Genomic DNA, 12,539 nt, shown 5'->3' with positions numbered 1-12,539 from the left:
TACAGTAGTTAACTATATGCACATTGTTTACAACAGATATCTAAAACTTTTTCATCTTGCAAAAATGGCAGTCATCATTCTACTTTCTGTTTCTGAGAGTTTGGGTACATTAGCCGCCTCATAAAATTGGAATGACATAGTATTTGTCTTTCTGTGACTGGTTTATTTCACATAGCGTAATATCTTCAAGTTTCATGCATGTAGTAGCATATAACAAGATTTCCTTATTAATATTCCCTTGTATCTATGTACCACAATTTCAGTGGACATTTAAGTTGTTTCTACTTCTTGACTGTTGTGAATAATGCTAATGAACATAGGTGTACAAATATTAGTATCTCCTTGAGATCCTGTTTTCAATTTTTTTGGCTATATACTCATAAATGGGACTGCTGAATCATATGGTAATTCTATATTTAATTTTTTTGAGGAACTTTCATACTGTTTTCCATAGTGGCTACACTATTTTACATTCCTTCCAACACTGTAGTGTTCCAATTTCTCCACATTCTCACCAATCCTTGTTATTTTCTATTTTTTTATATAGTGGCCATCCTAATTGATATGAGGTGATATCTTGTTGTGGTTTTGATTTGCATTTGCCTGATGATTCCTGGCATTGAGCATCTTTTCACATGCTTGTTGCCATTTATGTATCTTCTTTTGAGAAATGTCAATTCAAGTCCTTTGGCCATTTTTAAATCAGATTGTTTTTTGTTGCTGTTGAGTTGAAGGAGTACTTTATATATTTTGCATATTACCCCTGTTCAATATATAGTTTGCAAATATTTTATCACATTATTTAAGTTGCTTTTATCCTCTGTTGATTGTTTCCTTTATTGTACAGAAGTTTTTCAGTTCTTTGTAGTCCATTTGTCTATTTTTGCTTTGCTGCCTGTTCCTTTGGTGTCATACCCAATAATTAATTGTCAAATCCAATGTCCTGAGGCTTTTTCCATATGCTTTCTTCTAGGAGCTTTATAGATTCAGGCCTTACATTTAGTTTTAAATCCATTTTGAGTTAATTTTTGTATATGGTGTAAGGTAAGTGTCCAATTCATTCTTTCGGTTGTGGATATCTGGTTTTCGCAATACTTTTTTTTCACATGCAAACAAAAAAAAGTAGATATAACTTTTTTTGAAAAGTCTTTGCCCATTATGTAGCCTTGGCACTCTTGTCAAAGATCATTTGACCATTTACACGAGAGTTTATGTCTGAGCTCTCTATTCTGTTCCATTGGTCTATGTGTTTGTCTTTATACTAGTATTATACTGTTTTGATTACTGTAGCTTTGCAGTCAATATATTTTGAAATCAGGAAAGGTGATGCCTCCAACTTTGTTTTTCTTTCTCAAGATTGATTTGGCTATTAAGGGTCTTTTATGGTTCCATATGAATTTTAAAATTGTTTTTTCTATTTCTGCAAAAAATTCATTGGAATTTTGATAGGGATTGCATTGAATCATGTATCACTTTGGGTAGCATGAACATTTTAACAATATTAATTCTAAAAATGTTAATAGTAATTTCCATGTTCAATCCATGAACATAGGATATCTTTCCATTGATTTGTGTCATCTTCAATTTCTTTCAGCAATGTTCTGTAATTTTTGGTGTATAAGACTTTCACCTTGTACATTGTTCATTGCTGGTGTATGGAAATGCAACTGATTTTTGTGTGGTGATTTTGCATCCTACAACTTTAAGTCTTTGCATTCCAGGAATAAATCTCACTTCATCATAATGTATAATTTTTAAAATGTCATATTGAATTTGATTTGCTAGTATTTTGTTGAAGATTTTTTCATCAATATTCATCAGGAATATTAGTTTATAGTTTTCTTGTAGTATCTTTGTCTGAGTTTGTTATCAGGGTAATGTAGGCCTCAAAGAATGAGTTTGGAAGTATTCCCTCCTATTCAAATATTTGAAAGAGTTTGAGAAGACTGTTGTAATTCTTATTTAAATTTTTGGTAGAGTCTTGCCATCTGGTCCTGAGCTTTTCTTTTTTGGAAGGTTTTAATTACTGATTCCATCTCCTTACTACTAGTTACAGGTCTGTTCAGATATTTTATTTCTTTATGATTCAGTCTTGGTGTAGGTTGTAATTTTCTAGGAATTTATCCATTTCTTCTAAGTTATCCAATTTGTTTCCATATAATTGTTCATAGTAGTTTCTTGTGATCCTTTACATTTTTGCAGCATCAGTTATAATGACTCCCTTTCATTTCTGGTTTTTGCTACTTGAGTCTTCTCTCTTTTTTCTTGATTAAGTCTAGCTAAGGGTTTGTCAATCTGATTAATCTCTTGAAAAAACCAACTCTCTGTTTTGTTAATTTTCTTTATTGTTTTTCTAGTCTCTATTTCATTTACAGTATTTTTGCTTTAATCTTTATTTCCTTCCTTCTGTGATATAAATATGTATTTTTATAGCTGTGTTTTAATTATGTATTGAGAATTAGTACCATCAGTGACCTCATCCTTACTTTTCTTGTTCTCTCTTTGAGATGATGGAGTTAATTAAGAAGCTATAACCTACCACTTTAAGAAAATGGAAAGATTTATCCTCCATTTCTGAGACTCTGGGTTTATATAAAGGCAAAACTAACAGAAAATGAGTTACAGAAGAACAGTTCCATAGTTACTTATTTCTAGAGATGCTTCCTGAAAGGTCTCCTGCTATCTCCCCTGACAGCTTACCTAGTTCTTACCTGGCTAGTGTAAAGTTTTGGTAGCTGACAGGCAAATATCATAAAGGGGATAGATAAAATGTCAGAGAATAAGATGTGTGCTGAATGTATTCTGTTTGCCTCTCTAAATTCACTCTCCATCTTTCTAAAATCTTTTCCCAGGGAGGCTGATATTGACAGCCTCAATATACTCCTCTGTATTAAAGATTTCAGCTGGGCTTGGCCAGTGAGAGGCAATGGCAGATGAGAAGGCAGAAGCAGCTTAAGGCTTCTTTCTGAGGGGTGGGTGCCCAGATTGACTGTATCCATCTTCTGAAGGCCACAACCTCTCACCAGCCTGCCCTATCCATTTATTAAGGACAATTCCTCTTGGCCTTCAGACCTATAGGAACAGCTTGCTACTGTTGCTAGCCCCAGAACTTTGGGCTAAGCCTTGTTCATTTCCCTCAAGTCTGCCTACACCACTAGACAGTTCCCTCACCACTCTCTCTTCAAAGGATCTAGTGGGTATACCATATGTTTCCTATCAGGAGAGGAGACAAGACAGAGAGACCAACAAAGGGTGCTCAGGGTGATTTGGAATGATCACTCAAAGGATAAATTTACATTAAATCTGGGAGTTCAGAGAAGGGACTAGAAGAAAGAGATTTGAAAGTATATATGATTTAAAGGGTCAGATACCACATCTGCAATTGTGCAACTGAAAGGGGCAGGCTTGCCATAAAGGTCAAGGTGCTTTTCTAAAGTGGGGCAGGAATGATTTTAAAGGAGAGATAAGATTTAAAGAGATAGTCTTCCAAATTCATAGCCTCTGATGGAGAAAAAAGTTAAACAGGAACAAACAAGCACCTTTTTTTTTTTAAAGTAGTACTACCATTTGATCCAGCAATACCACTATTAGGCATCTACCCAAAGAAACAAAAGTCATTCTATAATAAAGACAATATATGGTAGCACAATTCACCGTAGCAAGGATGTGGAAACAACTCAAGTGCCCGTCAGTCCGTGAGTGGATTAATAAAATATGGTATATGTATACAATGGAATATTACTCAATTATAAAAAACAATGGTGATCTAGCATCTCTTATATTTTCCTGGATAGAGCTTGAGCCCATCCTCTGAAGTGAGGTATCATAAGAATGGAAGAATAGGCACCAAACAAGCACCTTTTGTAACCTGAGTGATGCCAGGGAAGAGAAGGAAAAGGGAAACATTAGGATCTTGTAAGACAAAAGAAAAACGCATAATTAGAGGATTGACAACCACTCCCTCTGAACAAAACAAACAATAGTGACAAATTAGCAGAAAATGTTCCATTTGTCTCTCTCCTCCTCCCTCCATCCTTCCCTCTCCCTCTGTTTGATTATGGCTTTGTTTTAATAAAATACCCAAAGTTGACATTTTTTATTTTTTCTCTATTAAAGCGCTGAAAACGGTAATGATAATCCACAATGGATGTGGTCTTGGTGGAGTGATTTTCTTTTTACTGCTCTTGTTGCATGGTCTACATTAATACCATTGTCATGCTTTCCAAACAGTATATCAGGTGACTATAAAAATATAATTTATTAAATTAAAGGACAATAGTTTTACCCCACCCTGGCCCCTATTCTCAGAGAATGGCTATACTACATTTCTTTGTGAATATGCCTCTTCTCATAGTGGTCTGTCATAGAGATACAATGCCATGTACTATTGTTATTTGAACAAATGAAACAGCTTTGCACCCAGATATACTTTATTTTTGTACCAGAATTGCATTAGTACATATTTTTTCTTCTCATTATTTTCTTTTAAAAATACTTTATAACTTAGGTGATGAGTGCACCAAAAGCCCAAACTCCACCACTATGCCATATATACATGTAACAGAATTCAACTTGGACCCCCTAAATCTAATTAAAATAATAATGAAAAAATTTACTAGGCATCCACACCAAGGAAAAAAACACATTCTATAATAAAGACATCTGCACTCAAATGTTTATGGCAGCACAATTCACAATTGCAAAGATGTGGAAACAACCCAAGTGCCCATCAATACATGAGTGGATTAATAAAATGTGGTATATGTATACCATGGAATACTACTCAACTACAAAAAACAATGGTGATCTAGCACCTCTTATATTATCCTGGATAGAGCTTGAGCCCATCCTTTGAAGTGAGGTATCACAAGAATGTAAAAACAAGCACCACATGTACTCACCATCAAATTGGTACTGACAGATCAACACTAAGGTGCTCACATGGCAGTAATATTCATTGGGTGACAGTCAGGTGGAAGAGGGCGGGGATGGGTAAATTCACAACTAATGGAGGTGGAGCACACTGTATGGGGGAAGGGCATGCTAATGCATGGGCAAGGCTTGGGCAAGGCTAATGCATTACATGTAACCAAAATGTTTGTACCCCCATAATATCCTAAAATAAAAAAATAAATTCTGGGAAAAAAATGTAAATGATTTATACCTAGAGTTCATAAGTTGTCTTAAATAATGAAGCATATTTAAATCTACCTACCTAGCATTATTTAATGTATGAATTACCTCATAGAATTGTTGTAAGGTAAAATAATCATTAAAATTCTTTTGGAAACACTGAAAAATACATATAAAGTCAGAGAAATCTAATACTTTCCTAATTACAGTACATTTCATTGGCACAAAGTATTTTTTAGTAACATTAAAGATTATTCTTTCATACTTTATGGCAAATATCCTAGTCACTTGCCAAGTATGGCTATTTAATTTTTAAATTAAATTAAATTGAAAATTCATATGATCAATCATAGGAGCTACATTTCAAGTATTTAATAGCCACATGTAGCTAGTGGCTACAGTATTCAAAAGTACAGATATGGAAAATTTTCATTATCACAGAATATTCTTTGAGACAGCACTCTTTGAGAAGAATGTGTTTTTTAATTAATCAGATTGACTTTAGCTTGTTCAGAAATAGCTCACTTGCCATTCCAGGACTAACTGAGTTTATTAGGATGTGTAAGTATGTTTCATGTATGTGTTTTAGTTATTTGAATATGTCATAAAATTATTTTACTTGTTAACATATAGGTACAGAAGAGATAAAGGCTAAGAAACAGAAAGAACCTCAATTCCTTTATATCAGACTTAAAGATACAGAAGCTCCAACAACTATCAAGAATTTGCCTGCTGCTCTTTGGGTAAAGTAAAATATTATATATGAACAAGCCGATGAAGTCAACCTGTGCAATTTTCTAATAGTGAAGTTAAGAAAATAACCATAAAATGTTCAACTTAAATCTTGGCAGGACTTTTGAAGTCTTTTAATTAACCTATTCATTTTACAGATAATGAAAAATAGGACCTGCCCTACCTAAGTGGCATAGCCAAGAACTTGGCTAATGTCAGAGACTGGTACAAGCTATTTTTTTCTTTTCTTTTAATTTTACATTTATATTATTTTGTGTTTATTTTTCCCCCTGCAGAAATAAATAAGGCATTTAATGAGATGACATGTAGGTATCAACATTATCTTTTTAGTATGTTTAAATGACTGAGAAGGGAACTTTAGAAGTTAACAAATATTCCCACAAACATTTCCATTACATAGAAAATATTTTATCTCAATATAAAATGGAGAAATCTTTGTTTCTCTAGGTGAGAAACAAGGTCTACAAAACAGACATTGGGGAGGTAAAAAAAAAAAAACAATGTTGCTTATAGAATTGTGTTTCTCACATATAGATTTTTTTTCAACTCATTTCCCAAATTACGTAGTAGAACTTTTTGTCAAATCAAATCTTACATGCCTAGGCAAAATGAGTTTCTCCCTCCCTAATGCTTTGATAGACCTTTGATTAATACAATATAATATAATAATATATGGATGCTTTTTGTTCTATTAGTTTAATTCTTCCTAAAATGAACAGATATGTTGTATAAAATCAGAATTTGTTTTACTTATTTCTATTCACTGTTTATCTTTTTATTAAATCATTGTTAACAAATGACCATGAGATCTATGGAGGAAGGAAAAGGAGAGAAAACTTTATTTTTAGAGAGATAATCTACAGATCAGGGAATGCAGCCTCTGGGGAAACCAAAAAACACATGCTCTGAAGAGGGAAGATGGAAAGCTGACATTTATATTTTTTAGGGTCTGCCTTATGTGCATATTTAGCCGGTTTGGGAAAAATATGTGAATATTTATGAGGGAAGCTCGTGACCAGTGGGCAAACATATATGTAACATACATTCTATGTTCATTTTAGGATGGAGTTTTAACATTAAAATGAGGTGGAATTTGGTTCTGTGTCAAAAGGTGAACTATAGGGCATAAAGACGTTTTGTGCAGTCTCTATAAGTCGGCTGAAACTGGCTTGAGGTCTGTGGCTGTTTTATCAGGAAAGAATGTTTGCAAGGTCTGTCTCCTGTCCAGTTGGAGCTGCTGGTGGGACCACAGGCTGGAGGTGGGTTGAGGGGTCCAGTCAACATGTGTTGGGTGGCCTACTGGGGTCAGTTGGGAAACTCTCAGTTGTAGCTGTTTTGACAGTTTTTTAAGGGCTAGTTTCTGCCCAGTTACAGGAAAGAAGACTTTATGGCAGTTAGTAATACAGGGGTATGTGACCAACCCCTCTCCCTGCTATGGCCACTTGATTCCATTTCTGATATGCCTCATTTTAGCCACAGGGAGTCTGTTTTGTCTGTCAGCTGGGAGTATATTTTAACATACCTCCTTTTAGTTGAAACTTGCTATAAACAACATTGATGACCAATTTATGTCATGTTCCATATTGGTGCCTACGGTGGTATGGTTACCTGCTCTGGGTCCATCAAGTCCCCCAGTGGGACTCAGGTGGCATGGAGGCTTATAGCCAGTTGAGTAACTCAGACCACACAAGGGAGGGGTAGACAGGCATTCATTAGCTCAGGTAAACAGGTAGAGAATTGGTGTAGCTTATAAGGCTTTAGGGTAACATTTATTTTTAGCTAACATGGAATTATGACAGGTTCATCTTATCTATCAGCTCTGTAAGTTGTGCTACTATGATGTTGGTTTTAACCACAGTAGTTTTTACTTCTTGTAACCATTTGGCCTATTGGATAATCTTGTCTAAATGGGTCTTTATGTCTCCTGAGGTGTTGACATAAGTATAACAGGTATGCTATTATGCAGACTTCCCTTGTTTGGCAAGGAAGAAATCTAAGGCAATTTTGTTATCTAATACTACTTGATCCAGGGAGTTTAGGGACCTTTCTTGGGATGTGATGTTTATGATGGTGTTTTCAGCAATTTGACCTACTGTGGCTGACCAATTTCTTATCTCTTTTAGTGTATTTTCCATACCCCAGAATAACTATAGCTAAGAGGCTCTGCCGCCAGGTGTCTTGATAGCCTCTTGGTAATTCTCTTTTGGTCTTATGGAGTGAAAAGCAGGACCGTTTTTATAATTGAGGTGAATAGAGAAAGGGGCAACATAATGACCAAGAAGGCAAAGCCCTTCAATTTGCTAGCTATTTATATATCTTTGTGCCCAACTGTGGGTTGATGGGTTAGACCCAATGCCACACACAAAAATGTGTCCCCTAGGGGCACAAGTTATACCCCCAATGTTGTGTCTGTTTAGCTGCTGATTTATGGGTAAGGTGTTTCAAACGCCAGTGAGCAATGTATGGCTTTCCAGAAACCCATAGAGGCCTCATGTTTAACAAATGGCAGTCACTGGCATAATTTGCTTTGGTTTTTCTGTTTTGACTGTCAGTCACCAGATATAGCAGTGAGGGTGGGTGGTTGGGAATATGAGAGGATGATGGTTTGGAAAAGGTGAGAACTGAAATGTGTTTTTTGTCTAAGTTAGAAAAATTCATCTGTGCCTAGTTTGGGGATACATAGACCTAGTGGGGGTGACATTATTAAGCAGGGGCTAGAAGCAAGATCTCACTTTAGGTGGTGAATATGAAAAGTAACATTCAGAGGGGGCAGATGTAAATATACGGTAACATTTGGTGTGTCAGAGAAATTGATCCCTGGTACAATGAGTGGTATATAATGATCTTAGATGGTCCTTGGAATTTGGTGGCAAATCCAGCATTCTGAGAGATTATCTCCATCTGCCACACTTTGGGAGAGATTAATTAGTAAATTATCTTTCCAAACCTGCAAGGGCTTGACTAAGAATGAAAAAAGGTCAATATAGTTGTGATCGTGAAAAATTCTTAATCGTGAAAATTTCTTAATTATGTAAGAAATTGAACCAAAGGAGAAACCTTGAGGCATGGAGTCCCATATGAACTCCTGAGGGTTACTAACTAAACTTTGGGGGTTTTCTTTAAGGTAGTAAAGTACCTGGCTGATGAGAAGTGACAATATTTTTTGGATTGAGGGTCACGGGTTTTAGAGAGAAAGTTTTAAGCCTTAATGGTAGAAAAGTGGCTCTAATAGGGGTAGACAAGGGAGGTTTACAGATGTCTAAATATAGGAATACATGGAATTACCTTAGCTTGACATAAGATTTCTGGTATACACAAGATACCTAAAGTTGTAATAATTAAAACAATTATAAAGTGTGTGTAAGGGCTGGGCATATTAGTTTAAAATAAACAAGGTGAAAATAAGTATCCTATTTTACATAGAATAGTAACAGTTATGAAGACTCCTAAAGCACTTAGTGTAATGACCACTATAAGGTAAGTATAAGCATTCATCTGGATACAGGCCTGGTCCAGAGTCTCAGGGGGGATGCAGTCCACCTCAGCAGCTGTTGACATCTTTTCATCTTGGCATTGAGGCTTTAGTCAACTTGAGCTCAGTGTCAGATGTTGGGGTGGAAGTCCAGACTTACGCAGGTATCTTTTTTAGGTGGGATATGTGGATGCAGGAGTCACTACCCAGATTGGGCACTATAAAAGGATTCCACAACCTTGTGGTAGTTTTTAGAGCATTAATAAGTGCTTGGTAGTAAGTTAGAAATCCTCCCTATAACTGAGAAGAGGAAAGCATTTCTTCAGTCAGGTGCATAGATTGACCACTAGCCATGGTTAAAAATCTGATGAAAGTAATTGACAAGGAAATTTGGTTATTTCTCTTATATAGCATTTTAAGATAATAACCAGAATTACTATCAATAACATATTAGATCTTCTGTGAATTTATATAATTTTTGAAACATTTGTATTGACAATATATCCATAAATGCAACTAAAAGAAGACATAGTATCATTTATTATTTGAAAGCGTTTCTTATATAATTTATCAAATAAGCCTAATCACTTAATATCTCTGTGGGATGAGAAATATATCCTTTGAGGCCTTCCAGGGGCCCAGATGGAAAATTTCAAAGTCAATTCTAGGTCAAAAATACTTAATTTAGGATTTGATTTGGGGGAAGTTTCTTTAAAGATATTAAAAGGCTGAAAACATTTGATCAAAATGGAATCATAAGTCACTATAAAGTAATGGTCATTCGTTTAACCAGAATGATAATGAAAAACTTCAAAAACAAATTAGAAAGGCACATGGATGGAAACATCTTAACTCATTTAAAGCTCAATTTTTTTTAAGTACTCAAAAACCTAATATAGACAAGACAGAAATTATCTTACTAAAATAATAAAGTAAATCAATAATAAAATAATATTATTAAGTAAATAATAAAATAAAAATAATGAAATATAACAAAATTTTGTTTCTTAGGCCAGTTAGCAAAAGGTAGAGAAAAACCTCCCGCAGTATGATTATTTCTCCTTATGGGAAGCCTATTTAGGTAACCTGGAAGCCAAACCTGATGAAAAGGATACTTGAATTAATCAGACACAAGAAGAATGTGTCCAAGGTTATGAGTATACATTATAGAGGAATGTAAACAAGAAAACTAGTACCTTGGACAGGGGAATATGTAGCTCTTAGTAACAGCATGAGACGTTTCCTGATTATATAATTTAGACATATCAAAAGCTAAAACTACAGAATCAAGTTACATTGAAGACAAACATTGCCTTTTCTAGGACTTAAGAAACATTTCAACATCAGAATTAGAACCAGAGAAAAAAGTTACAGGAGCTGATGAGAAAGTTGGAGGAGAGATTTACCGTCTCAGACCTTCTCAAAGAGAGAAAAAGCAGAAAGCAGTGAGATACAGCAGAAGTTGAATTTCTGAGATTTAAATCTGAGAAGTTCCAAAAAGAAATAGATTAAAAACCTGTTTATATTTTTAACCTAAATTTGATGAAATTAAAAGTCAAACCCTCCTCTTGTAATTTTAAGAACAAATCAATACGTTAAGAAAATCTTGTCCTAACCAAAATTTTTAGTTTTGTGTTAATGTATTTCTAATATCAAGGCTCAATCTTTAGAGAGACTTATAAATAAATTTTCTTCCAATTATAGCTAAGTTGATCATACATAAAATTCCTTTTATTAATTTCATTTTAAATAACCAGTCATTTTATTTTAGGACAAAAAGTCACCACACAAGATTTTCTTTTATCATACAAAATTATTCTCTCTCTGTCTTTTTTAAACCTTTCTTGCCAAGAAACATATCTTCATATCTATAGCTTTTCTCATCTTTCTTTCCTACTTGTTGGTTATTTTTTACCTTGTTTTTATTTTCTTCCTAAATCCATACATTAAACAACTTTAACCTCCAAGTTAGATAAAATTATTCTTTATCAATAAAGAACATGACTTTATGCTTTTCTTATAGTTTTTCTCATTAAAAACATATCTTATATATTTTTATATTTTATGTATAGAATTATACAGTAATTAAAATTTTTAACTCTTAAATTTTAATGAAAACCTAGGAAGCAAGAAATCTTCGTTTGTCATATGTTAGTATTTTATAGATGAAAACCATTTTAATTTTTAAAAGTATTTTTTCCTATAACATAATTTTTTTCTTAATTGGAAATGACCCAGACATTTAATGAATACCTATTATTTAATTTACCGAAACCTTAAGATCTTAAATTACATGAAAATTTTATGTATAAATATTTGTCCCATTTACATTTACCTAATTTATTTATTTTTAGTAGTTTATCAAGATTATTTATGAAAACCGAGAGGCAAAGGTAGTCATCATTTTAAGTTATTTCCTTGTTAATCATTTATAGAGCCTGTGAATACAAATTGTTCACCCAAGTTAGAAACTGAAAGTTAAATACATGGGTACTTTGCTGATAACACAGAAGGCTCAGCTGTTTTCATTATATCATCAATATTAAATTAGTCTTAACTTACAAGAAAAAAATCACACAAAGATCATTCTGTTTTTGGTTGGGTTTATAGTTTTGTAACCTTTGTGTCAAACCCTAACACCTTAAAATATCCAGCAGAAGCAAATATAAAGCTATCTGGCCAGTAAACCCAGGCTTCCATGATTGAGAACTCCGTGGAAACGTCAGGGGAATTGTAGTCAACAATCACAATATTGGTGCCAAACAATTGGGAAAGGTCAGCATCACAGCTGCCAAAGGTAGCAATACTGTTCTGAGTAAACAACAGACCAACCAAAAATTTAAATGGTATTATCTAGGCAATGATGTTTGGCTTTAAATTATGTAGTCATTTTCTTATTGGTAGTCAAAATATTGAATTTCCTTTGAAAGCAAATAAATTACTATTGTAGAAAGTAGAATCAATGTAAATAATATGATTTTGAAAGGTATATTTATTACTTATATTTAGGTCCGGACATTTTGTACTAGTTTTAGCCTCTGAGTAGTCCACTATGTGTGACTTTAAATAAATTAGTTTTCATGGAGGCAGAGGAGGTGAGATGCCAGCATGGCCAGCTGAACATTTTTAAACCTGCAATTAGCACCATTTTGTAGGTGAGGTATTTTACTCTTATGGACAA

The 12,539-nt window shown here is 34.0% G+C and overlaps 1 protein-coding gene across 1 annotated transcript in view; it reads left to right on the top strand.

Moving 5' to 3' along the window:
* Positions 1–12,539, top strand: part of SLCO6A1 (solute carrier organic anion transporter family member 6A1) — a 75,671-nt gene that overhangs the window by 16,871 nt on the left and 46,261 nt on the right. Inside the window, exons 5-6 of the mRNA XM_045566029.1 lie at positions 4,117–4,238; positions 5,767–5,876. Of these exons, the coding sequence (XP_045421985.1) occupies positions 4,117–4,238; positions 5,767–5,876 (232 nt within the window). The remainder of the gene's footprint in view (positions 1–4,116; positions 4,239–5,766; positions 5,877–12,539) is intronic.

This window comes from Lemur catta, chromosome 12 (assembly GCF_020740605.2).
Source record: "Lemur catta isolate mLemCat1 chromosome 12, mLemCat1.pri, whole genome shotgun sequence".
NCBI classification, from domain to species: domain Eukaryota; kingdom Metazoa; phylum Chordata; class Mammalia; order Primates; family Lemuridae; genus Lemur; species Lemur catta.
This window is presented reverse-complemented; position numbering and strand designations above follow the sequence as displayed.